Here is a 27,786-nt window from a genome sequence, read left to right as displayed (position 1 = left end):
TTTGCTTTAGTGCCTGCAGCGACATCCATTCTTGGTTTGTTTTGCAAAACATATGTCAGAGCAATTCTGCATCAAGGGATTTTCTAGTGCTTTGTAAATCCTGCCCCTGTTTTCCTATTGAGAAGTTGCAGCTTCAAGTCTGTGGGAGTGATTATTTTTAATCACTCCATGACTAAAACAAAATGTTGTCAAAGATCCTTTAACAATCTTCTCATGTGACACAGAAAATTTGGACGGCTTTCAAATAAAACCTGTTTTTTGTGCTATTGAATTAACGGACATGGACAATATTCTCTTTGAAAACAGTTTTTAAGATGTTGAGCTATTGGATTTTTAAAAATGTTTCCTGTCATGCTTGACTACTAAAACAACCACAGGCAAATAGGCTCCCTCAGCTTCAGTTTCTCTAAACAACAACAGCAAATGTTTGATCAATAATAATTAAAGCAGCACTATCAAATACTGTCACAGTTATAGATCCATAGTAATACCAGGTTAACAGTCTTGGAGTCTGAGATTAGAGTTGTACTTTCTTGGTAAGGCAGTGACAAAAATATATCTTGGTGTATTAAAAAAAAGTTTCCAAACTTTATTTCCTCTTTCGTTATCTAGAAGGTGTCGTTATTTCCAGAGATGTGTTGAAACTCAGTAAAAATAAATAAGTCAAACTACCCTTTCAGTACTTCTTTAGCCTTTTCTTTAAGTCCTGCACAAATATAAAAGATCACAACCATAAATTTTATTCGTGTTGGACAACGAACTAGTAGAAACAGGCGATTGAAGGTTTAGATGCCAAGAAGTAGCAAATAAGGTTTTAACCTACTGACAAATTTGAATTAAACAATTAATTGTTTGTGGTTTGTGTGACACAAAGAGAAGACCCTAGTACTAGACAAACATTTTCTTTTCGGGGGTTTACAGTCTTATAAAATTGTCAAAAACAAAGACTTTTAGAAACTGGAAATTTTCCCTGTTGCTGTCCAGAAATATTGCAACTTTTCTAAACTAGAACAGGAAGCTGTGAGATTGCTTTCCATCATTATCTGTGGAAACACCCCTGGTATTGTGACATTGTTCTTTACCCCTGATGGTTTAGCTATGAGTAATGTCCAAACACATGTGCTGAGCTTTTCAAATAATGTGCAGAATCAGGCAAAATGGCTCTTTGTGTGATGGACGCAGCAGAGGTGTCCATGGCATCAAAGCTCCCCCCCGCCCCCCAAAACACACACACCCACGGTCCAGATAAATCACCTGCAACAGTAGACATCCGGCAGTCCGGTCTCTGGCTTTGGGTGACGGGTCAGCTGCCGTAGGCCGTCTCTGAGCTTGTCGAACTGTCGCTTGACAAGATTGTTGATGGACGAGCCGCACAACGTCTCCATCGCTCTGTGACAGTTGAAGTTGAGCCGTCTATATTTAAGTAAACCGTCTCGCCGTGACAGCAGAATGTTTTAGATTTTTTTTACCTTCCTGAGTATTGGGTGAATGATGGATAAACTTTTATTAAGAAATCATTTTTGTAATAATCGGCTCCACTTTTAATGATTAATAATGATTGCAGTTCATGCTGCTGCAGCCTGAACTGCAAATAAGCAATCAGATGGCGAGTAGTCTAAAAATTATTGAACAACATTCTTTGCCTGGAGCTGATTTATTGGTGAGCGAATAACTTAGTTGCGTGGCAACGCAATTTCTTAATGACTTTACCAAAATCTATTAACACGCTTTTGAAACGTTTTCTATTACTTAAAACAACAAGCATACATTCTGGCCGTACAACACATGACTGCGCTTTATTGATGTAATTAACGTTTTTTTTCCATGTCCAATCAGTTCTTGCGCACACACACAGTTGTTGATGATAAATTTGCAATATAATCATACTTGCAGTTTGTAGATGTTCATCTAAAACCTACAGTTGGTTATTTTACAGACAGACGCAACGCTGAATTTTGGTGGTTTGGAAACGTTACCTTTAAGACGGTGTTGTATCACAAAACTGCGAACCGACCTGCTGCTAAACACTACGGAAACGAAAGTAGATTCTTCACTCATAAATGCATAACAGAGCGTTTCTGTGTGAAATCTCTGGTTTCATTTTAGACATTTTGTTCCCTTCAAGTTTGAAGGCTTTGAATTACTGTACTCTCTTGGTCAACTTGCTCTTAACACACCATTGATGTGTTTTTCAAAAACAACTTTGAAAAAAAATCTATATATATGTGTGTACCATTGTCGTTCCATTTCCTAGCAAAGCACTCCAGCTCATGGATTTTCTTCTATAGCTATTAGTTTTACCTGAAGGGATTTTTGCTTTAATCTCTATTTTTTTTTTCTTTCTTTTATTTGCTGTGTTGGGAGGATTTACAGCAGATATAAATCACTTAGTTCAACATGGCTTGAACATGTCAGAAAAACCTGTTTTGCAATACAAGGGCCGTCATTTTAATGATTAGTCTGGTGATTATGATCATATTTGACTGTGTGGTAAAGCAGTAGTTGAATATTTACAGTTCAAATCGGTCTCAATGTGGTAAATGTGCCATCAGTAGCATAATGAGATTAAATCGTGTGGCTTTAAACATATTTTATAGACATCAAGCGAAGTTTTAGGACATTACTGGGCATTAAAGCCACTCTGTAGCAGATGCAGTATTAATGCATTAATACAGACGCAGTCTGAGATGTTTGCTCTCTGTACACGTAGGGTTTGATCAAAAGCCCCTCAGTAAAATGGTGTGAAAGACCTTTTTGCAACGCTGAATGGTGTTACACACCAGGGCTGCGGCCTGCACAGACGAAACCCTCGACGTGCTGCAAAGCATCCCTCTGACTCGGCCCATTGTGCTGCAGAGGAACGGCGAATAGTGTTCTCCAGCATGGGATAACAATCACATATTGTTCGCCTGCTGTGGCGAAGAAGCTGTAGGTTACTCTGTACCATCGCCAGAGCGCCTGAAGAGAAGATGCACTGCAAAATCTCTGCCTGCTAACCAGCGATTTGTTGAGGTTCAGACCTCTGCAGTGCCGTTTTCTTGTAGCCGTTACTAGCTGCTGGAAGGAGGGGGGCCGCTCACCCCTTTCTTATTTTTTTTGGAGGAGAGTGGCTTTTGTTTCACCACAGCTTTGCCCTGTCATGATTTGAAAATATCGACAGGCTCCAGGAGAAAAAGAAGAAGTCTTCCGAGGCGGGGAGTGGGATTTGCAGACGGACAGGAACCAAACCACGATTTGTTAGCATGTCGTTGAGGTCCCTCAAGGAGTTTGGTGTTTCAGCAGAGCGGCTGGGCTCGATTTATAAAAGATGGATGGCTCGCGTCCAGAGGTCTCTGTGTACCTATGTTCTGGTTAAACATTTTTTTAAACCCTGTAGTAAATGATGTTGTTTCATGTCCTGGTAACTATCAACTCTTATATCTCGTTTTCCTCCGAGGAGTTTTTACCCAATACCAATATTTATGTTTGTTTCTTTTTGGGTAGTCTGTCCCATTCAGATTATTTTGGCAATTGCGTATAACACAATGGTGCTACAGGTTCTCTGATGGTGGAAATCCAGTAGAAAATGAAGAAATCACAACGGTTCCCATCACTGTTCCTCTCTTTTAAACCAGTCTTTAAATGATTGATGCATGTGTTGCGCAAAAATGGTGGCATTTCATGACACTTTCATGAATAAGGGGGAAATATTTTCCATCATAATAAAATGTCAAGGTTATTGTGTAAGTTAACTGCTTCTTGGAGCAGCGAAACAAACAAATGTGAAGATGTTTCTATTTAAATACAAATGTGATTAAGTAAAGGAACTTTTTTTCCTAATCCTTTTTATTCTGAACTACTTCTAAACCTATAAATGTTTCATATTTGTTTCAGATGTTTTTTGGTGCAGTGAACCAGTTTGTTGAAAGTGGTTGTACCATTACCATTGAAAAAGATGGACTAATGTAACACTTTGAAGCAGATAATAGTCCTTGGGCTTCCTGAGAGGCAGGAAACTTTAAGCTGGGAGGAAGTGGATGCTCTTACGCAAACTCGAGATGAAGCTGTTGTCTGCGGCAACCCTTCCATGAAGTCACTGGAAATGCGTCGCGTTTCAGTTTCTACGTAGTAGTTGCCATCCGAAGCTGGACAGCAAAACAGTTTTGTGGCAACTAAAAATAGCAACTGAAACTTTGCGAGTTTTGCATGAAGCCCAGTCTGATATCGACACTTTTGTTTTTGTTACTCCTAGCAACGGCAACGGGAGCAAGATGAATGGGTCACTGGAGCACATGGACCAGCCCGATCCCGACGCAATCAAAATGTTTGTGGGACAGATTCCCCGGTCCTGGACGGAAACAGAACTTAAAGAACTTTTTGAGCCCTTTGGACCCGTGTACCAGATCAACATCCTCCGTGACCGGACTCAGAATCCTCCTCAGAGTAAAGGTATGACCACAAGCGTGTGTGTTTTGGGTTTTTTATGCAAGAAGAAAAACATAATTGCATAGTTAGCCAGTCACAGTAAGACGGTACAGTCAAATCTTGATAAATTGTAATATTAGGGCTTTTTTTCCCTATATTCATCCAACTTGACTGACAGAGACAAATACCTAGAGCATCTAGGGATGTTCTTTAGGTTTTAAGCACCAAAGGAGGTTGCAGTATTTAAATGTGTGGTCTTCTAATACCGTCCTTTGTCTAATGTCTTCCTGCAAACGGTTGACCTTTGATCAACAGATTACAACCAGTGGTGTCTGCCTGGAATCATTTGTTCAGCTTCATTTGAGGTTTTCGTTCTGCATCTTACTAAGCCATGACCTGCTGTCTAAAATCTAAAGTCTAGAATCATTTTTTTCCCCCATGCAACTTTTGATTATCCAGCTTAACTAATTAATGTCTGGTCACTTTGAGCTATAAAATGACACCAAATGTTGCAGGTGTAGCTCCAGAGGAACACGATCGTTTCTGCTGTGGTTGAATGTTTCCAAACTTCTCAAACCTCCGGACCTAATTTGCTTACACACATAATTTTCTACAAGTACGCAAACCTGAATAACCAATGCAAATTGCTTCAGAGGAACTTTTTTTTTCTCAATTTAAAATCTACATTTATTTGTATTTTGCTTAAGTACTATTAAACAGTGTCCATATTTAACATACCTATAAGAAAACATAAATTTTTTTTGGTCATGCTTTCATTCTAGAAGGTTTTTTTGTGATTGCATTACAGTGACTCAGTGGAATGATTCATAGTGGTTAGTGCGCTTTACACACAACCTTGGTGGAAAAAACACAACAAATGGCCTTCAGCTGAAACCTGGTCACATCGACTGTAGTTGTCATCGTGTCAGTTGTTCTGTACAAGTTTAACAACCTTTATGGACAGTAATGGTTGTCTCTTTGATTTTTATTTTTTTTACCAGCAGGCAGCATTGACTTTATTTTATATTACAATAAATAGAAATTCTCCTGAATTTGATTGGTCGGCCAGTTGCTATGGATGAAGGCAAAAATTCATCATTTTAGTTTGGGAAGCTTGAGATTCAAGATTAAGATTTCTGATTATGAACTACAATGCCCTGCAGTTTTCTCCTTCTTAGATGACTAAGGTTTTTTTCTTTATACATATTGCATATCTTTCCATGTCTCTGTGGTTCATTTGAATGATCCAAATTTTTTACACCTTTCCAAATTTACAGGCGGTGCCTCTCCCCGAAAACCAGTGAAACCCCACGGAGCTCGTTTTTCTCCTTGAACGTGAAAACATAGACTCCTCAGTGCTGTTCGTCGGGAGAGTTCAAAGACCTCCTTTTAAGATCGGCCCCTCCCTTCCTCTGTCAGCTGTGATGGTCTATTGACATGATAATGACATGTAAATTTATTCTGATAGATAATCTGGCCTGATTATAGCTGCCTTTGGCTCACCTAAACTGCGAGATAAATTTCCTCCAGTGATAAAACTGAACACAAACACTCCTTGTACTCTTGTGTAAAGCCATAACAATTTGAACCAAATAATAATGGCCGAGTGTCATCTGCCATTATGTATGAAAAGCTATGAACTCAACCACTCATTTTTCTACCTTGTCATATTTTTTCCCTATTAGGAAATTGATTATGCCTTCACTAAAGTACTGCCCCTCGGACATTTTCATATCTTGTCACGTTTCGACTACAAATTTTAGTGGTTTTTATTCAAACCAGAGACTGTCTAATGGGGTTGGAAACCCCTGGTTTAGATCAAATCATATTAGATTAGCCTCATCAATGCGCCATTCTACATCCAATTGAGGAATCTGTGTCAATTTGTCTCTACAAAAAAACCTTCAAATTCATTACTTATCATTGGTCCATCACTTAAAATCCCAGTAAAACACCTTAGTTTGTTGCAATGTGACTAAATCTGAACAGATCCTGCAGATAAACTACTTTAGCAGCCAGCGTAGATTCTGTTTGTCTACTGACCTATCGAGGGCCGTCAGGTTGCCGATGGCTTTTAGGTCACATTGTGCACAGGTCATGAAAAATCATCTGACTCTCATGCCTTTCTGGGAGGTTTATTTAGCTCCGACAAATTGGAGTCCAGGCTAAGCAGAAGAGAAAGGGAGCTCTCAGCTGGTTGTGAAAGAGTGCAGCTTGATGCATATTAGAGTTCAACAGCCCTCCCCACAGCCTGGGAGCTCCAGTAACAGAATAATACACACTATGTAGGTCAGAGACGCTGCAGTGCTCCACTTCCCCAACCCAGTGAAACTGACGGGCTGGAACGCCACTGGCGGTCTACTGGGACGGAAGGATGAGAGGCTTTTTTTTTTTCTTATTTCTCACCCCGCTCTTCATTTTTCATTCCCCTCCCCCATCATCTATCTTCTTGCTTGTTCTCTTTTTGGGTTCTTTGTGCTCTTTTCATGCCTTGTGCACACTTCTTGGATTTGATTCTTGCATAACGCTGAAATGCTCGGGACAAACGCGTTGGTTGTTCTGCTCCGGCTCGCCGGTGCTGTTTGGACTCGCCAATTGTGAATCGGTGTCTCCTGACGGCTTTCCACCACTGGTCATCTCTCTGGACATGTCAGTCCTATCCAACTTGTTTTGCACGGTGTCACTGTTGTTGCCTACAACATCACATCACATTATAAGCATGGGAGCCGTACCACCACTGGCATTTCCTGTTGTTCCAGTTTTTGAATATATTTTAACCCACAACACTGAAGGCATTAATTTTGATTTGTGAGCCCTCGATCTCAATAATGAAGTTGATTATTTCCCCAACAACTGGCTGTATCCAATCCTGTTTTTTTACCCTCTGGTGGAGAATCCAGGTACTACAGATAACTCGTATCCAAGATGGCTGCAGTACCTGCTAAGACATAGACCAAGTTATTATTTTGAAGTCTCTACATGAATAAATGACGGAATTGCAAAAGGTTTCCTTTAATAGTCACAATTTAAAAATAAGTCAAATGTTTTATATAAAAACGGGTGAAAATGTATCGTTATAAAACTTAGGCCTACTTTTGCAGCCATATTTATTGGCTTAGTGCAGAAGTTCAGAGGAATAATTAATTTAATTTGTCTTTCTGTCTTTAGACCTGAGCAAACATGACAAAATCTGATCGAAAAGTTTGTGAAATCTGACATTTACAAAAGGCTATGTACTTCCACTCCCATATCCAATACTCAAAAATATAAAACTGTAACATTACCTTCCTGTTGTCTGCTAAACGTTTTACTTTACAGCCTTAATGAATCACGGACATGTCATGTGAACCGTAGTTTCTTTTCAAACAGCTTTTTTAATCCATTTTATTTTTATTTTTACATCTCACTGACTGAACATGGCTAACTCTGAGTTGTTCCACCACTCTGGTGATCTTACTGTAGCCTGGTTATGTTTGGGCGTGGTACCTTCACTGTTATGAGAAGATTGGATTTTTGAGTTCCAGCTATCCCACCCCAGGTCGGGGCTGATCTGAATGTTTGCTGATTTCTGTCACCATCCTTTTCTGTGTGCATTATATTTTACAGCATGCTTTGTCTCATTTAATATATTGTTGTTTTTTTTACTCCTGCGTTTTAACGTCGTTTCTGTCTCCTTCTCCGCTCCCATTGTTTGCCCCTCTTGTTTTTTTCCACTCTGCAGGATGCTGTTTTGTAACTTTTTATACAAGAAAAGCTGCACTGGAGGCCCAGAATGCACTGCACAACATAAAGACCTTAAGTGGGGTGAGTAAGCACAGCATGGGATGCTTTTAGCTGCCCCAGCCCCCACCCCACCCCCATATCCCTGGTGCAGGCTGGGAGCTGCACACTGGCCAGTAATGAGCTCTCGGTTCACTGAAGGCCTGTCTGGCCCTGGAAAAATATCAAGCCCCTCTATCAGTAACATTGAAACCAGGACTGTCCTGAACTTCAATACACTTGAACCGATGAGTTAAACACAGACGCATTCAGGTGGGATTCAAAGAGCCTTTGGCTGTTGATTCTTCAGCAGGACGCGTTGTTTGATTTGCATGACACCATGCATGTTCATGGTGTCTGGGCATCCTTTATAAAGTCCTAAATTCAATAAAATAATGCAAGTTGACCTTAAACACGTTGGGTTTTAATTTTTGTTGTGGCAGGATTATTCAACCTTATACATGCATTTATATATATATTTTTTCTTGTAGGACTTTTTGTCAGGTAAAAATTTTTAGTTGTGCGCCGACATCTTCATTGCGTTCTGTGTTTTGAAGTTGGCTACCGCTAACTAGCAGCTATTATACCCTTGCTCGCTAACTAGCTAGCTCTTTGTGTCAGTCGGTGGGTGATGGGCTTGACACACGGGGAATGACGGGGACAAGCAAAAGTCGTCGCCACTCGGGATTCAAAAGCGTCAATAGTAACAGAAGTTTAATATTTTTCAACTTATGTCGCGTCACAAACTTGCGTGTCCTCGTCTATGTGTAAGGGCTCAAAATTTCACAAGAAATTGATGGAGAGGGAGTGATGTCGCCTCCTGTGTGTCGAGCCGTTTTTAAGTGCAAATGTATTTCTGTTTTCGCCGTTGGCTCACTTCTGCTTCCAGCTCATATGAAGCTAGGTGCATTCTGTGCAAAATGTTTTTTTTTTTCCCTTAAATTTCCATTCATGGTGCCATTGAAAATGTCTTTACAAAAGTCTTACATTTGACTTGCGGAACCCTGCAGATACGCTGAAGTTATTAAAGGCTTCACTTTATGAATCATTGATGTCTGTGTACATTTTTAACTCCGAGTTGAAGCCTTAAAAGTATAGAGCAGCTCGGCTGAGTGGTGCCATATTTCATCCGATTTGTCCAGCGAGATTGCAGCGCGCTCAACTGGAGCAAGGGCTTGTTAAAGCTACAAATCCGTCACGGCCGCTGGTCGCTCTAAATGACGCCTTCCAGTCAATTAAATCCATACCAGACAAGTCCAGGTGTCGATTAAAACCGTAGCTCGCCGAAAAGTGAGGGGAGCCACTTTTCAGCGAGCTCATAGCCGCGTATTGAACCGAGGTGATGAATGAGTGTCGAGGCCGAGTGTATAGCGGTGGTTCTCTTCGCTGGAAGACCATCCATCAGCTCGACATTTCAAATGGTGCGCTTCAAATGCCAATCCCTGGTCCTACTGTTACTGGCATTTCTGCAGGTGTGACTGAGTTAGCTTTGTGTCGCGGTGGAAAGGCTCGTATCAGTTCCTCTGTTATCTCTCCCCTCCGCTGCTGCTCTCTGCTTGGTCGTTGGCGCTAGCTGGTCCCCACGCTGAGCGGGCCATCTGTCGCGTCCCTCGTCAAAAACAAACCCGCTATTTCTCAAGTACGACGTGCTCGGGCGTCTCAGGCTTCTTTCATGTTTCGTGGTTTGTAGACAATCTTATTGGGTTAATGTATCCTGCCTCCACTTCTTCTTTTTATAAGAAGATTGAGAAAGAGCAGCGTGTTCAGAGATGTCGTTCTAGCTAAAATTAGGTTGCTCACATCCAGGATTTGCCACTCCTTGTTCGACAGGATCAGATGGTGTGAAGGAAGTATTTTAAGATCAAAAAGTTATTAAACGCCTGCTAAAGTTAGCCAGCTTGTCAACGTCTCCAAATTGTTCTGAAGAAGAAGAAGGAAGTGGGGAGGAAGAATCGATATATTCAGCCTGAAGTGAAATTGCACACTGGAGATTTGATATCCACCAGCAGCTTTGACACCTGCCCAGCATCTCAAACTGGTATATTATGGTCTTTAAGTGACAGATGCTGGATTGAAGGTGTGTGAAGTTTAAGAGACTGATGTGATGAGATGGTTTATGTTGACTGGGTGAGTCTTAATCATTTCTTTTTGTTTCCCACAGATGCATCATCCTATCCAGATGAAACCTGCTGACAGTGAGAAAACAAGTGGTAGGTGGCTGCTTTTGAAACAAAACCCAAAGGATTTGATAAAGGGATATATTTTGACTTTAAAAATAAAAGAAAAAAAGAGGAAAGGGACTCATGGTTCAGTGGTTGGAGCGGGTGCACCGTGTCAGTCTGCAGTGCCAGCTGTGATGGGTGTGAATCGCTTCCCCCTCCTCGTTCCTGTCTGGAAACTGTAAAGTGAAACCCATTAGTGCCCACAGAATTAGAGGAAAAGATGCCACATTTTAAAGAAACAATGGAGGAAAAGAAAAGTGAGAAATTTGACATTTTCAGTTTCAAAATGAATTCTGTGGCCACCTTATGGATATGCGTTCTATGACAGGAAAAATAACTTCATTCTACATTTAGTTTCTTCTAATTATGCCCATTACTGTTGTCAACACAGACACAAAATGGAGTGGAAAAGGGACATCCAGTCATGCATTGAATTTTGCCCCTTTATCTTTTTTTTAAAATTCATTTTCATTCATTTTTTTAAATTTACTAGTTGCTGTGAATGAAAAAAAAATTGTAAGCTAAAATTGAATTGTAAAATTGAAACTAAAAGCTGTTTTACAGAAAGCTGCAAATCAGATTAGAATGACTTCAGTCTGAGGTTGGGCTGTTTATGCATTGTGGTTGTGATTCTCATGTCACTCGTTGCCAACAAAGCGTTTAAACTGCCCGTTTGTTTTTCACACATGCAATAAAGCAAAGGTCTGCAACTCTAGTCCTCAATTTCCACCCTACCGCCACTTTTGGATGCATACCTGCTCCAACACGCTTCAATCAAAAGGCTGAATTACCTCCTTAGCATCTCATCACCCATTCATTTGACTCAGGTGTGATGGAGCAGGGGTGCATTCAAAAGTTGAAGGATGTTGGTACCAGAGGACTGCAGTTGCAGTAAAGGTTTCTAAAATCTTAAGCTCGGTCTGTTTTGTTTAGATTCAGTTTGGGGTTTGGATGTGTTGGTGTTGAATAGAGATTCATCTACAGTCTTGATAAGGAAACGACCCGTTAATGTATTACTGCTGAAATTTCTAGCATTGTAGTTGCCATGATGTACACCAGTGTTTTCTTAGTGCTGACAAATCATCTAACAAAACAAAAAATCTCTGAATATTTTATTTAAATCCAAAATTTGATTTCCGATTCAAATTTTTTTCCTTAAAAAAAAAATTAAAGAAAATATCTAAAACATGCTTTTGTTTAAATAATTTATTCTGTTATTTGACTAATGGCTATAAAACACGCTTCTAAAAAAAAAAATAAAAAAAAAAAGTAGATGGTGGTTCTCGGGTGACGCCTCTCTGGAAACCAAAGAAGTGCTTTGGTAAGAAAAAAAAAAAATCCAGATTTTTCAACAATTAAATCTTCAAAACCAGAAAATCCGATGAATTTATAAAGTCGATCTATCGTGCAGCGCTATGTTGAAGATTTACCGCTCGGCTTTCTAAAGAATGTTGTTAAATTCAGACTGTACTTGGTACCGGTCCAGAAGACATGATATAGCTTTAGCTACAGGCTGCCACTGCACCCCAGTGATGAACTGTGTATAAGTTCAAAGCGGTCTGAGCAAAATAAATGCAAACATCAGAGAGGTGATCCTGTCACAAAGCAATTTATTCAGTTTAAGAAGGGCGGATATCACCAGCTTTATGATGAACAATCCATGTTTGTTTTTAAAATAGCTGCAGTAGCTTAAAGGCTTTGTGTAAATTATCCGTTTGCACTGAACCAAACATCCCTGTGTCGACAGCTTTGCCAAAAAAAATGTACTGTCACCTTATGATGCTGTTATTCATGGCATATTACTACCGAGTGCTGGCGGCGCTTATAATCAAAGCTCATCGATTCCTGTAACTGAATTGGTCAACTTTAGTCTTTGCTGAAAACCTCCATATTTGGACTAAACTCATTAAACACCACAGTGTGCATTTTCTGTTTGTTGTGAGGAAGAGCTTTGAAAAAGGATAAGTATAGATAATTGGCTTAAAACTCTCAAATAGAGGGAAAACAGAGCTGTGAAGTGGGCGCTTGAGTGAAACACGGAACGTGCTAGAAATGACAGCGAGCGGAGCTTCAGGCGGAGCGGCGTGACATTGACCGTTTCTCTTCACTGCTCCTCGGTTGTCCGGGAATAACCGCCTCTCCTTTATCCCATCCGCAGCAGTGGAAGACAGAAAACTGTTTGTGGGAATGGTTTCGAAGAAATACGGCGAGAACGAGGTCAGAATGATGTTCTCGTCTTTCGGACAGATCGAAGAATGCCGAATCCTCCGGGGACCGGACGGTCAGAGCAGAGGTAAGTGCGCTTTTAGCGTGCAGGCACTCAGCTCTGAGCATTACAGTCGCCACCCCTCTGAACAGCCAAGAAGATATTCTCATTAAGAATTCATGGCGCTCCTTCCGTATTTAATTTAAACCCCAAAAATCCACGAATCGAGAGCTTTTTTTTTTAAATATATATATACCGTCAGTAGAGTCCTTCCTGTCCTCCCCGTCGCTGTGACTCCAAGCCTCCACATGTCACGGTGAAGGGCTGCTGCACTCGCCGCCCGGCACAATGGCCCGTCTCCTTGGCAACTGCTGGCGGCTGGTGTTCATTGGCTCAGCTGGCAGACACCTCAGCTCAGCTGCTCCTTTGCCACCTCCTTAATCATACACTGCAAGGGCTGGAATTACCTCGTATCTTCTGCATAGCTTTCTGTTGCATAAGGACTCGGATTGCAGTGAAATCTAGGCTTCAGCCTCTATTTAACGCAGTTAGCTTCATCTTCCACCTTTTTCCAGCTATATATGCAGCGTAGCTACAGTTATAAATGAGCTTTATTAGTTGTTTTTTTGTTTTTTTTTTGTTTCCAGGCCTGAATTATTTCAGCCAATCACTGTGTGTATGTGTGCATTTGTTTTGATACAATCACGTCGACCGTCTTCCCCTTGACACCACATAGTCGAGCCTCTTGGTGGCAACTTAATCTGTCGATCATTGTGCTCATGTGACCAGTGTTTACTGTTCTCCTCGTTGTGTTCTTTCTCCGTGTGCTAACCAGTGAGGGTGGTTCTGTGTGCTTGGGAGTTGCCATTTTCTGTACTGTAATGTCTGTTTTTTGGGGTTCATAACGAGTTGTCCAAACCTTTTTTTGTCTTGTTTTTGTTTCTTCTTGTCCCTCCCTCCCCCCCCTTTCCTATTGTTATCCCCCCTACAGGCTGTGCGTTTGTCACATTTGCTACCAGGGCAATGGCACAGAATGCAATCAAAACCATGCATCACTCTCAAACTATGGAGGTACTGTACCCCTTAGCACCTATTTCTCATTACCCCCCCCTTTTTACCCCCTTGTACATTTTTGCTGCCCCCTTGTGTTGGAATTATGAAGAGCTTGTTCTATCAGAAATGAATTCAGTAGGGCATGAGGTGTATCTAAAGCAGCAGCTTATTACAGAATAATTGAATAAAAGTAAAAACTTTATTAGTTATAGTTCATAAAAATGCCTGTCCTCTTCTATTTAGAGCTGAAATAAACACACCTCTGTTCTGATGGGCATCAAAAGGTGTTTTTTTTTTTGTCTTTTTTTTTTTTTCGTCACGGTGAAAATAACCTACACCCATCAATTTTAGGTGAAAATAGAGTTAGCCCACCCTTTCCCACATCTTGGAAGAACTGGGGCTGTGCTCTCATATTAGCCGGTGGAGTCTTTGTGGAAGTAGAGCAGCAGTAATTTGACAGCTAGGTCAGAGGCTCCCCAGTGAAGTGTTGGACCCGGTCTAATTAGGAGCTAAACCAAACAGAACGCTCCTCCTACTAGATTAAATTTAAGCCCCATTGGGGGTCACCACTTCCTACCCTCCTCTCCTTTCCTCCCGATATCGTTTCCTCCCCGATTTTCTTAGCTGCCATGGGAGGTGCTGCTGGTGCAGAAGCCATTTTCCCTATCCAGCCTGGTCCCTGTCTGGCTCTCAACTCTGGGAAAAAAAAAACTACTTTTGCACCGCATGCCTTGTCCATGCGTCTGTCTGAACAATATGTGACTATGTTTGCGAGGTTCTGTGTAATAGAATGCATTTTTTCCGTTATGTCCGCTGACATCCATGTTTGAGTGTTTTTTTTTTTCCTTTCTTTTTTTGTTTTAAACGTTGTGTCCATATGTTGTGTGATATCTGTGGACTGAGCTTAGCTCTGCAGAGTGCTAAAATTATTCACCGTCTGCACCATCGTCCCATGCCCTCCTTTTTGGAATGTAGCCTGGCTCAGCAATGCATGGCAGATGTCCTCTCTGTTAGCTTTGATATGCATGTGTGCAATGCATATCAAGGCTAATTCCTTTGCCACCACGTGACTGTGCATTGGTACATAAAAGGTTAATGTCTTTGTGTGTGTGTGCGCGCTTTGGAACCAGGTTGACGTCTCTTACCTTTTTTACTGCTTCAGGGTTGTTCTTCACCTTTGGTTGTAAAGTTTGCTGACACCCAGAGGGACAAGGAGCAGCGGCGCCTGCAGCAGCAGCTCGTGCAGCAAATTCAGCAGCTTAACAACGCCTCCACCTGGGGAAACCTGGCAGGGCTGGGAACCCTGACACCGCAGTATCTCGCGGTAAGCGTCGATGAACAAACTGTCTACACCTCTACGGCAGAGTTATAACTTCCAGAAGTAGGTACACACCTTGAAGTTTTTCATGCTGCAACCGTAAATGGTTGCAACCATGTAGTTAACAAAACCTAAAAGGTGTGGCAGGCATTTGAGTTCAAATAAAATCTAGTGCAACCTGATGCATTTGTAATTTATAGAGTAATTTAATATTTAAGCCACGTGTCAAACCCAAGGCCCACTATTTATGTGTTGCATCCATTTTCATTTTGAGCCATATTAGGATGATGAACGTCCCAAAAGGGTCGGTTGTGGCAGAACATGTTAATTAAAACCCATTAAAGAATTGCTACAACATATTAATAAATAGCTGACTTCTTAAAATTAAATACTGAACATATTTCCACATTATAATTTGGCACTATAAAAATGAAATCTACTTTTTTTGATTGATAAAAATATTTAAGTCCACAACTGTTACCATAAATTTTAGAGTGTAGTGGGCCACATATAAAGCTGTGGCGGACCAGGTTTGGCCTTCTGGCCTCGATTTTGACACACATGCTCCAAAGGGCCACATAGATAAAACTTCAAAATCACGTCTTATCAGTCGACTCAAATCAGTTTTTATTTGTACAGTGACAGTGTGAAAGGATGTTAAATATTTAATGGAATAATTTTCATTGAATCTAGAGAAAGCTACAGGATTTTAACAGTTTAATAGATATTTTTTCTCAGCACATTCTGCCAAAACTGAGCCTTTGAGAAAATGTAGGATCTTCATGTGACCAGAAATGAAAAAGAATTTGAACAACCCGCCCTAAAACGTGCGTAATTACAGTTGATGCACCCAAAACTAACTCTTTCATGCAAGAACAAATGGTAAATAATTTTAGTTTGTAGTTCTGCAGAGCCAAAATACATGAAGACATTCTTGACTTTGGGGTGTTCTTAAAAATATTAAATATGGTTCAATTTTTCTTCTTCTACACAATTATGCTCCATCTTATATGATCCCAATAGAATCTGTTTGTGGTTTTAAAAAGAGAAAAGTGATCAAGGAGTATAAATCCTTCTGCAAACTCCATGCAGTTTGATGAAACGAATGAAGCAGAAATTAAAAAGGGCAACATCTCTGCTCCGATGCATTGTCTGCTGTGCTGACGGTTTGTTCTGCTGAGCCTCATAGATGCAGAAACTTGAAATCGTGCGACGATCAAGTCTGATCCGTACGCCCATTTTCTTGGCTCAGACTAGAAAACATCTTCACTCCCAGTTTGTGTCCTGGCTAACGAGGAAAGGCACGTGACTCGCATGAGTGTTCTGCAACTCTGAGCCAAACACCATGTGACTCGAACATGAACAGACGAGCCGTTTGGCTTCTGCCAAGAAAACGAGGACAAAAACCTGGCAGGCTGCTATTTCGTCAATCTGAAATATACATTCTAAATAGGACGGCAAAAATCCTCAGTAAATATTTTAAAACATGCAAAATTCATGCTGAAATGTGTCCGCTGGTTTCTATTTGTATAGATTTTAAATAATTTAGAAGTTAAGAGAGTGCTCTAATGTTTGATCTGCACCTGTTTTTTTATTTTTTTTTTATTTTCTGCTTTCAGTTGCTCCAGCAGGCGACATCAACCAGTAATCAAAGCAGTTTCAACGGCATTCAGAGGCTAGGAGGTGAGTTTTACTATCAGATGTTAAAAACCGTTTTATCTCATTATCCGGACTGTTAAAGGGAAGTTTCTATGTCACCAATCCGACCATGTGGTTCAAGTATAATAAATCACATTGCTGCTTTACATCGGGGGCATATTGCACATGGCCTGGAGTTATTGTAACACTGCAAGGCCTTCGTATTGACAGCACTTTTCCATTAGTCGAGCTAATGTAGTGCAGCTGTTGGTATTAAAAAAAACCCCCGATTTGAAGTCCAGTGTTACATCTTAGGCTGTGTTTTTCTGCTGGAGCAGTAATTTATCAATTAAAAATGTACAGTTGTGTGACGATACATTTAACTGCTTAAAAGAACATTTTCTTCTAATGATAAAATAATGGAAAGGTGTTGAAGTAAAAGCTGTGGGGTTGTTCTGCGGTTTCTGTCCGTCAGAGTACTTGAAACCTTTTTTTCTTTGTTAGAACATTGTTTGTTTGGAATGTGTGAAGAACTTGTCACATTCATAACGATGAAAACAGAGGCAGGTTCTGGAGGAAGAAAGAAATTCTCATTAGCTCTCTGGGTTGTCCTGCTGCTTTTCAATTTGGGTTTTACACCTTTAATTGTAGGCCATGACAATTTGGTTATGATTAGAGAAGTTATAATCCTTAGATTTAATCTACATTTTAAGAATAGAACATCTTAAATGTGCCTCAGTTTTCCTACATGGATATTGAATGTTCTTCTATTGACTTTTTTTTTTTGTCAATTTATTTATTTTTTTTGTTGTGTTGGAAGAATTATATTACTCTAAATCTTGTGTTTCATGCTTGTTGGAAGGAACTTATCGCCTGACATCTTAACGTATTCAGAAACTTTTAAAACTAGTTTATTGTTCATTAAAAAAATGGCTGTCTCATTTCCTCATTTACCACCTGCTCCTTCAGGATATCAAAGTTTTAACAGGTGTGAGCCGCACGACAAACAAGGACACCAGTAGTTGTCTAAAACCCTTCATGTATAACATGTGACTGTTCTCTACGGGTCACTGAGTGGAAAAACAACTAAAAATCCAAAAATAAGTTGAGTTATATTTAAGAACCCTCTGTGAAACTAAATTGGCAGGTTGCACTACTGCAAATATAAATGACAGAAATATTTGGTGCATATACAATTTTTTTTTTAATTTTTTTATTTCCGCTAAAGTTCTACATCCATGTTGTCTGTATGTGCTGTCAGATTCCTTGTTTGCACATATTTGCACATTTTCTTGACTAATGAAGCTTATTCTGATGCTGAAGGTTCTAAGTAATTCATAAAGTTAGTTTTCAGAACCCACGTAGCTCGCAAGTTTACAACCTAAAGGTCATCAAGTCGTGAATTTAACATACCGAAGCTCTCTGTCTGCAGACTGCTAAAACGACGTAGCTTAATGTTAGATTCATCAAAGGCAGCAGAGAGAATATATTGTTTTATGCTTGCATTCTGGGCAGAAAGTTGCACTGCAAGAGAATTTGAAAAGGCTCATGCCTGCAGGAACAGGAGCTTGAACATGGCCGTCATCCGTAATTACCTCTGCTGCTTTGTATTTTCAGCAGGTGTGAATCCTCTTCAGCTGCAAAACCTGGCCACATTGGCTGCAGCCGCAGCTGCAGCCCAGAGCTCTGCCAGCCCGACTTCAACCAGCGCTCTGTCAACAAGCAGCGCAGCACTGGGGGCTCTCGCCAGTCCAGGTGAGTTAAAGTCAAACATAAGCTCAGATTAGTTGCTTTTTAAATTTTTTTTTTCATTTATCAATACGAGTTTACAGCAGTGGAGAGATGCAGGTCCAAACCCTCAGAATGAGTCGAGCCTTATTTGCAGGATTCAGATCAAAGTTACTTGACCAACCTGTGTATTTGTGGTCTTCAGTTTATGTGGATGGATTTGGTGAATTTATTAGTATTTCACAGAACTGCAATGGAAAATACACAGACATGTGACCAACAGCCTGATGTTGCAGGCGAAAAGACAACGTTGTAGCATGTTTTTAAAATGACACATGAACAAACTTATCCACGTGTGATTTTAATTGAGTTTATTTAATGAAAACATCACAATGGTGAAATTGTTTTCCCCACATTTCTAATGGAAACTCAGTTACTGTATTCCACCACCTATTCAACTGTGCTTCAATAATTGACCACTTTTCCTCATGAAACTAATTATCTGTGTATATATTTTTAAACTCTGCCTGCAGGCTCAACAGCAGGGTCCAGTGCTGGTGCTGCCATGAACACCCTGGCCTCTCTGGGCACACTGCAGGGTCTTACTGGCACCTCTGTGGGCCTCAACAACCTTAATGCTCTCACTAGCGGTGTCAGTGGTGAGTCTCCTCTTCGTACGCCTCAGAAAATGCGACCCGTTAAATACGAAATGTTTTTGTTTTTTCGTGTGCAACTCATCAGTTTGCTTTGCTCTTCCAGGTATGGGGGCCATGAACGGAGGCCTGGGAGCCTCCTTGGCCAACGGCTCGGCTGCAAGTTCCATGGATGCACTGACACAGGCCTACTCAGGGATGCAGCAGTACACGGCCTCAGCCCTGCCCTCCCTCTACAGCCAGTCTCTGCTGCAGCAGAGCGTGGCTGGCAGTCAGAAGGAAGGTGAATACATCCTCAACGAACACACGACACTTTCCCACACTCGCAGCGCATGGACAATTTGCCAAACTAGACGTGAATGATTACTGTTGAACGCTTCCAAGGTCGTATGTAACTTTAGTTCCTGGTTTCTTACAAAATGGAGTAGGGCCAGAGGGCGCCAACCTGTTCATCTACCACCTGCCGCAAGAGTTCGGGGACCAGGATCTTCTGCAGATGTTCATGCCTTTCGGAAACGTGGTCTCTGCCAAAGTCTTTATTGACAAACAGACCAATCTGAGCAAATGCTTTGGTAAGTGAATATAAATTTGTGTAATTGGTGAATAGGTGTCAGGATCTGACTGAGGCACCTTAAAAAGCGGTTTGTTTTGAAACAAGATTACTTATTTTTGTCTAAAGATCAGAGTTTTATTACTCTGGGTAGCTTAGTAAATACTTTGAAATCATGTCTTATATTTGAAAGGTTCCATTTCCTAAAGATGAGGGACTGGATATTGGTGCAGTTTTAGGTTGTTAACTTCTAGATTTTGCGCTTTAGCAGCTTGACTTAGATGTGATTCATTCATTAGGAACTTGAGTCAAACCCTGAGTAAATCAAATCGATGCAACGCTAAATAAAAACGGGATGTGATTTACTCAGTGGTGGTCGACTAAGAGGCAGACCCCTTCATGTTTTCATCATGTTGCTGATTAAACAGCTGGGAGTTTCTCCTCATCATGTTCAGGCTCTGCAGGAACCTATTAACTATCTATTAATTAGTTCTCCTCTTGAGAGCCACAGCTGGCCACCCTGGGTCTATAACATTTTATTACATATTTATACTCAGACTTATCCTTGTGCATTTTAGTTCAAGTAAAATGCTTTTTGTGCAGCATTTTAAAATAATTTTGTGAAATGCCAATAAAGAATGACAAGTGAAACAAGTTATCAACGGGTTAATTAGTTGTTGATCGCCACCCTGCTATCAACAACTTTTCATATTTCTTAGTTAGTTTTACGCCACATAAACTAATCTTTTGTTACTTTGTGGTTTTATTTTTCCCCCCAAATATATGCACATTGTTGAGCTGGATTTCAGAAAGAATCCCAGGAAAGTTGAATCTTAAACTGAATCCAGGATGCATGGGAATTTTGATGAACTTGAAAATATTTTTTTAGAATCAATTTCAGTCCAAATGTCCATCCTCTTTAAACCAATGCAGAAACTTGATCAATGCAAGCAAATGCCGCAGTACCTTGTCATTTAACTGGCAAGACTGCCCCCAACTGGTGACTAAATGTTACAACAATGAAGTCTGTAGTCTAAAGCAGTGGTGCACAAAGTCGGTCCTGGAGGGCCGGCATCCTACTTGTTTTAGTTCTCTCCCTGATGGTAGAAACAACCTTCTCAGCATGTCAATGTTCTTAGGTCTCTAATGAGCCATCATTTGATCCAGGTGTGTTAAACCAGGGAGAGAACTAAACCCTGCAGGACGCCGGCCCTCCAGGACCCACTTTGGGCACCACTGGTCTAAAGTCTGCATGCCGACTCAAGTAAATGTATCCAAGTATCCAGACTGTCGATTAAACGAGCAGAGTGTTTTGGGCTATTGTGTAAAGCACAGAGGGTCCTTCATGCTGTCTGTGGTATCTGTGCATTACACAAAGTATTTTTAGGAATGGATGAAGCAGGCTGACGATAAGCTTGTGTTTTGACCCCTGACCTCCACTCTATTAATGCTTAAAAGCTGCATCTAAGGCCGGAAACCAGCCAGTTTAATCCTCCTCAGAATAACTTTATGGTTAACCACAGTACAGATGCAACTATTGATGCCAAACAGCACCGTGTTCAGTGATCACATGAGCTTTTAACGCGTGTTTGTTGTTTATTTTCTTTTTTAGGGTTCGTCAGCTATGACAATCCTGTCTCCGCGCAGGCTGCCATTCAGGCCATGAACGGTTTCCAGATCGGCATGAAGAGGCTGAAGGTTCAGCTGAAGCGCTCCAAGAACGACAGCAAACCCTACTGATCCTTGCCTGGGGCCTCCGCCCTAGCCCCCTCCCCAGCTCAGTTCTAGCACTGCTAGGGTAAGTTCACCCTCCTGCCAAGGTCACCACAGCAGAGACTCAGGGGGGGTCAAAGGGGACAGGAGCCCACCACGGGAGGAAGACTCACCCTTTTCCTTAAACGAAAAGAAAAACAAACGAGAAAAAAAAAGGTTGCTAAGATCTCTCCACGTTTTTTGCTGTATTTCATTCCTGCGGTTTTTATTATGTACTTTTGAGTCTGAAATATTTTAATGTATGATTATTTATGACTATCACTGGAGTCAGTGTTTGCTGGAGGTATTTTGTGTCACTGTATTTAGTGGAGAGCATCAGATGTGTTTCCATGCCACTTCATTGCCTTCAGGTCAAGTGAGCCAGGTTGACTAAGGATCAGTTGTTGTTGTTGAAGGGCTGAAGCGAGGCCGCACAGGCCCTGAGCCAGAGCTTCAACCTGCTTTTCACTTCTCATCTGTAGTCTGTCTCATGTCGTGTCGTCGTGAATATCTAGCAGTCTTTTCCGTTTCCCCTCTTCTGTTTTTTTTTGTCTGTTTACATTCATTGTCTAAGCCATTTTAAGCTAGGCTACCTCTATTTTCCCCCCCCTCTATTAACAACCTCCTCCAGTCATTCCATCCATCCTCCAAGTCTCCCACAAGGGACTGGGGTCTAGATGGATCTCTTTCGGTGCCAAGTATAAAAGTATGTGCATGTCAGAGTCTGCCATAAGTCCTAGTGGTGTCACTTCTGTAAATCGGTGTGTTGTGTTTTTTTTGTGTGTCGGGAGAGAGGGGTGGGGGGGACGTGTTTACCCTGCTGTCCTTGCTGTTACGTGGTGACTTGCATTATTTTTTTTGTTGTTTATTGTGCCTCATGGCTTAAAAAAATTTCTTGTGCTGTGCCCCTAACTTTCTCTTCTCTCCTCTTTGTCCTGTCTCTCCTCTCTCTCTCCCCCTCTCTCTCTCTCTTCGTGTTTTTGTTCCTTTTTTAGAACAAATCTCCATGCCTGTTTGCTCATCATTAGCCTAGCATGTCTTCATGATGTTGAAAGCCAAGCCAAACTCCCTCTCCCTGGCCTCATCATCCCACCATTGTCTGTGATGTCTCTCTAAGCTCGCCTGACCAATACCTGGCCACCCACTGACCCTGACCTTAGCTCAACCTGATTTTTCTGCATGTATGATCATGTTTTTCTTTTTTTTTTTTTTTTGTTTTGATTTTTTTCGCTTTTTTTTTTTTCTATAAGAAAATGTGACGGGCAGGAGAGAGGTCAAGCATATTAATGTGAAAACTTAGCTGCAATGATTTCATTGAAGAGATGTTTTTCTTTTTTTCCTGTTAATATTTTAAAAACCTGTGGGATTTCTAATTTTTAATTTAGCTATGTATTTTCTTTTTACCTCTCTCAGTAATAGTTCACTTGAAAGTTGAATACAGGGATTGGCACACATATGTGCTATTTGGTGCCATTAGCAATATTTTGGCTTCTTAAAGGAAAAAAACAAACAAAAAAAAAAAACAAAAACAAAAAAAAAGCGATCCTACAGACCACTTTTCCAACATTTTTTCAGTCTGACCAGTAAAAGTCGCTCTTGGCGATCCGTTTCGATCTCTACATTATGTGGGCAGTGTGACGATTTACATCAAGGCTATTTAAAATATTTTCTTTTTTTTCCATTTACAAAAAAAATGAGTGTATTTACCTTTTTATTAAACTATCAAAGGCACAATAAAAGGTACATTTGCTCTGCTGAGAGAAATGACTACCTACATGAGTCAACTTTTTTAGAACTGATTCACAAATAGACAATCTGTGGTTTAAATGCACACTTAGATTACCTATATTTTGTACCATTGAATCTATAGAGGTTTAACTAACAACCCAGGCACAACTTTGGGTTTTTTGTAGATTTTTGTTGTATTGTCATCTATGTTGGGGAGGGGGAGGGAGTGTTTTCAGTTTATTAGTCTTTTTTTTCCCTCTCTTAAAAAAAAAAGGACTAAAATTTGAGTTTGGTGACCATTTGCGGGTCATTTGTAGTAAATTTAGTAAAATTCTGGTTTAATTAAAAATGACATCTGGTTTAAGAATTTTAAGGGTCAAATTTTGAGGCTAATTCTATTTTAATTTTTCTTTTCCTGTTATATAAAGTGTTCGACTTCAAAGGTACGTCTTGTTGACTCTGTGAATTTTTTTTTCATTACTAACTTAATCGATGGATGTTTCACTTTGGTTTAGTTTGGATTGCCTCATGTTTGAAAAAATGATTTACAATGTCTGTTAATCATCCATGGACAATGTTGTTTTCATATTTTTTCTTTTTTTTTTTTGGTTGTTGAAGTGCCCATGTGTCAAACTCTTTGTTTTTGAATACACAACTTTTTTGGGGGGTTTATTTGCTGTAATATCTAGTTTTTATTTACACACACACACACACACACACACACACACACACGCGCAACACTTAATGTGGTTGCATCAGTGGGAGCCCCTGAAGAGGAGATCACTTGGACAAAAACACAACCTGTGGGTCTCTGCACATTTTAGACACATGTTTTGCTTTTTATCTAACCCTGTTTGCCGGTTTGATTTGTTTTGTTTTGTTTCTCGCATGGCACATTTGAAAAGCTCCACCACTTTAGTGTTGGGATACAAATACATTCCATTATTCTGCACCAAGTTTACACTTTTATCAGGGTGAAATTTTCTCTCTTGTGCTACACATTGTTAAAACAACCCTGCTAAAAAAAACAATAAAAAATAACCACTTCACCCACCCTCCACCCCTTAAAAACAAAAAAGGTAATAAAAAAAAAAAAGGGGTTCCTAAACAAACTGCTTACCTGGTGGCGCTAAAGAGTTGTCAACTCAGGGGTTTTTATGTGTTTAAAACTTCAACGCGCAGGATTACGAAACAAAATGCACACTTTTCTCACCATTTTTGAATCTTTTTAAGTTGGGATTTTTTTTTTTGGTTTTCCTTTTATTATAACCCAAAAATATATATATTAAAAAAAAAAATACCAAATTTGCAACAGCGCTCAAGAAAAGTGTTCTAGTTTTGTAAGGAAATGTGAAGCACAATTGTGGGAGCTAAACACTTTGACAGAATGTGGTGAGTGTGTGTGATTTTGATCCAAAATTTTCAAGGTACCACTGATTTCTCTTTTAATATGGGCATGTGCTTTTTACAGTGTTTTTTCTATCCAAATGCAATACAATATTCAAAGTGCCATATATAAATATATGTCTAGAAACTGCCTACACATTGTTATTAGGCCTTGGTTTAGAGGTTGCTGCAGTTTGCCTTTTTTCCATTTAATTTGTTTTTTTTTTTTTTTCTGGTCTGTTAATGCCAGTGTCATAAAGCTCTTTGTTACCTGCTAATGTCCCCACTTTCCCCCCTTCCCCTCTCTCTCCCCCTTTCTCTGTGCTGCGTTATTGGTAAATGTGTTTTGTGATGTACTCGATTTGAACAGTTGGTTTTTAAAAAAAGAAAATGTAGATAAACAATAAACTTCCCAATACATTTGAAGGTTAAGCGTCTCAGTGCGTATTGAAACACTTCGTGATGCCAACTCTGTTGTGATCATCTGGTTTTTGGATTTTGTTTTTTATTTTTTCCCAGGGGGGGGAGGTTGAAGTTGAAAAGCAAGCTGGGGGGTCACATGTTAAGACGATTAGGTCGCAGGTGTTTCCCAAAGTAGTTCATGGTGTGTTAGTTAAAAAATAATAATAAAAAAAGCACAATGTCTAGTCAGAGCAGTCCCAACAGGAACTGGACTCACTTCAGGGGCTTCCATCTCAAATCTCCATCAGCTCTAACAATCACTTTGACTCTTGTTGTTTCTCATTTTGAAGTGCTTTTCTTTTTTTTCCTTGTGTGTGGGTAGCTTTGCATCTCTGTAGATGTGTTGATCTGGGGGGAAAAACAAGTTAAAGAAAAAAAAACAACCTTATTTTCTTGTCTACTAATCAGTAGGACTTTATTCATGTTCCACCAATAATTTAATCGATGTTTCGTCTCGAGGAAAGCCAAAGTGAGTGCATCTTGATGTGAGCTGTATTATACACACAGTAGAGTTTATTTCTGTCCAAACTTTTGGAAAGAGGGTGGGATTAAAAAAAAAAAGACGTATACAGGCTGTCCCGATTTCTACAACTGGTTGTTCATATGTATTTTGTACCAGTGGAGCTTTTTATATTGGAAATTAAAGGAAAAGGAAAAAAAAAATCTATATTGAAAAGAATAAAAAAAACAAACGTCTGGCCTCTCAATGTGGCCTTGCCTTGACCAGGTCTTGAGTTTGGCCTTTGGCGATGTCTAGCTTTGATTTTTATTTTATTTTGTCCTGCTTTAGCCTCTAAAAAGATGCCTGAGTTTGATTTTTACTCGGATCTCTACATGGTCCTCACTTCGTTAATCAGTTTCGGGGGAGGGTTGGGATCCTCTAAATCGTGGTAAGTTTCATGTTGGTGATTGTGCGTTCCACATAATTTAATGGTCAGGATTTTTTTTGACAACTTGTGTGGATAATTGTCTTAGTTAAAAATAAAAAAAGTTGCGTGTTTAGTTTAAAGCTTTGCTTTTTACTTGTGTAGTTTTTTTGTTTTTCTTCCCACCATAGCGGAGTGTGTAGCTGGAAGATTGTTTTAAATTTTCTTTTTTTTTTTTTTTTTTGTTTTGATCAGTGTTCGTTTGTGTGGTGTGTTTCTTTGCCTCTGTCTCGAAATTAAACCATTTCCCCTAATATGGACTGTGTGTCTCTGTCTGTTTTGTGCTCGTCCGGTGTTGTACAGACATTTTATGGACCACCGTCCCCTCTCCCAGTGTGTCGTGTCTCTCTTGTGCTTCTCTTTGCTGTAGCCTTTTTAAAGTGAATCGAGCTTTTGCAGATCTGATGTCAAGGTTGTTAAACTCCTTTGGCGCCAATTAAAAATAAATGTAGTCCACTCCCAATATGCTCTAGACATGAAATTAGAGCAGAAATCCATTAAGAATAAAGTTTGTTTTTCAGTTCTTATCAATTTACCTTAGTCTTAACCTTAAACACACTTAGACCAGATTGACCAGAAATGCAGACGATGTTTCGACAGGATCACTAATGGTTACATGTTTCATTTTCAAACTGGTCTTTGAAAGTGGAAGAAAGTTCGCTACAACCCACTTGGAAGATACAAAAAATCCACTGCTTGCTTCTGAAAAGTATCCTACTTCCTGAGCAAATTATTCAGCATTTTTGGGGATAATTTCTTAACATGCAAGGAGATAAACGCTGGTTCTGTGGCATCACAGTCCCAAATGACGACCTAAGATGCCAAAGAGCCTCACCCTTAAACCACAAACTTGTTTTACAACTTTGCAAAAAAAAAAAAGAAAAATGTGGATGGACGACCTACTGCCGTATTACTGGTTACACTCCAACGTTTCAGTCCATCAACCCGTTTATCTAAACGTATTAAACAAGGTAAAATTTTAAAAGTACCAAAGCATTGCTGTGCAATAGCTCCACCCACTGGTAATCAAGTGAATCGAGTAATAAAGTAAAAATTGTCATTTAAATCTGAATTTTGCACCATGACAAAAACCTGTGTTAAGTCTTGATATAACTTTTTATTTAATGTTGATTACAGTTTCTCAATCCATGTGAGAATTGGCTATTAAAAAGAGAAGGTTTTATAGGTGTCCAGGTCTGCTGGGTGTTTAGAAAAGCAATATTCTGTTTTCAAACTGGGATCATGATTTTTATATATATGTATGTATATATATATATATACATTGTTCAAAAAAATGAAGGGAACATTCAAATAACACATCCTAGATCTGAATGAATGAAATATTCTCATTGAATACTTTGTTCTGTACAAAGTTGAATGTGCTGACAACAAAATCACACAAAAATCAATGGAAATCAAATTTATTAACCAATGGAGGCCTGGATTTGGAGCCACACAAAATTAAAGTGAAATGTTCCCGTTATTTTTTTGAGCAGTATATATATATATATATATATATAGACATATAGACAGCTGTATTTTCCAGGTAAGGGCACATACATTTTTACATATGAGTGGAGTGTAGTATGAAAAGTAAGTCACTGATAAGTTTGTCCCTTGGTTGCACAACAGACCTATGTTGACTGCCTACATTAGCTTTGATGTAGGACAACTTTTCCTGCCAAAGTGTTTTTCTTAGTGGACAACCCATCTGAGAAACGATGACCTGGATTGGTTGTATGTAGCAAAACCCACTCTGGTCCCATGGTAGCTCATTAAAATCAGGCCCATTTAGTTCCCATCCAACCTGAGCAAAACCTTGAGGCCTATATACTGTTCAGTATTTTCTTATACCATAACCAGAAACAATATTTCATTTGGATTTTAAATTGCCAACACAAAGCAGTGCGCAATTTTTTTTTTAGCTTGGAAGGAAAATGACATGGATTTTCAGTATCTTCTAAGAGTAAATCTAAAATCTAAAAAGTTTGTCCTGTATTC

At 39.9% G+C, this 27,786-nt stretch overlaps 1 protein-coding gene across 9 annotated transcripts in view; it reads left to right on the top strand.

Annotated features, from left to right (window-relative positions):
• LOC103154906 (CUGBP Elav-like family member 2) overlaps positions 1 to 25,841 on the top strand; it is a 36,239-nt gene extending 10,398 nt beyond the window's left edge. The window contains exons 2-14 of one of the 9 annotated variants that reach the window (XR_001659313.1): positions 4,232 to 4,428; positions 8,126 to 8,208; positions 10,325 to 10,373; positions 12,544 to 12,678; positions 13,583 to 13,662; positions 14,807 to 14,968; positions 16,582 to 16,645; positions 18,218 to 18,355; positions 18,862 to 18,987; positions 19,088 to 19,264; positions 19,407 to 19,553; positions 21,144 to 21,329; positions 22,279 to 25,841. Coding sequence is in view for 8 of the 9 variants with exons in the window: in XM_016663157.1 (XP_016518643.1) it covers positions 3,243 to 3,328; positions 4,232 to 4,428; positions 8,126 to 8,208; positions 10,325 to 10,373; positions 12,544 to 12,678; positions 13,583 to 13,662; positions 14,807 to 14,968; positions 16,582 to 16,645; positions 18,218 to 18,355; positions 18,862 to 18,987; positions 19,088 to 19,264; positions 19,407 to 19,553; positions 21,144 to 21,271 (1,572 nt within the window). In the remaining variant the exon portion in view is untranslated. Of the gene's footprint in view, positions 1 to 2,977; positions 3,329 to 4,231; positions 4,429 to 8,125; positions 8,209 to 10,324; positions 10,374 to 12,543; positions 12,679 to 13,582; positions 13,663 to 14,806; positions 14,969 to 16,581; positions 16,646 to 18,217; positions 18,356 to 18,861; positions 18,988 to 19,087; positions 19,265 to 19,406; positions 19,554 to 21,143 lie in introns of those variants that run through there. The other 8 variants (XM_016663157.1, XM_016663156.1, XM_016663155.1 and 5 more) reach the window with 8 other exon arrangements.
• The last annotated feature ends 1,945 nt before the right edge of the window (positions 25,842 to 27,786 follow it).

This window comes from Poecilia formosa, unplaced genomic scaffold, assembly GCF_000485575.1.
Source record: "Poecilia formosa unplaced genomic scaffold, Poecilia_formosa-5.1.2 Scaffold405, whole genome shotgun sequence".
NCBI classification, from domain to species: domain Eukaryota; kingdom Metazoa; phylum Chordata; class Actinopteri; order Cyprinodontiformes; family Poeciliidae; genus Poecilia; species Poecilia formosa.
Note: the sequence above shows the minus strand (reverse complement) of the source record. Positions and strands in the feature narration are given on the sequence as shown.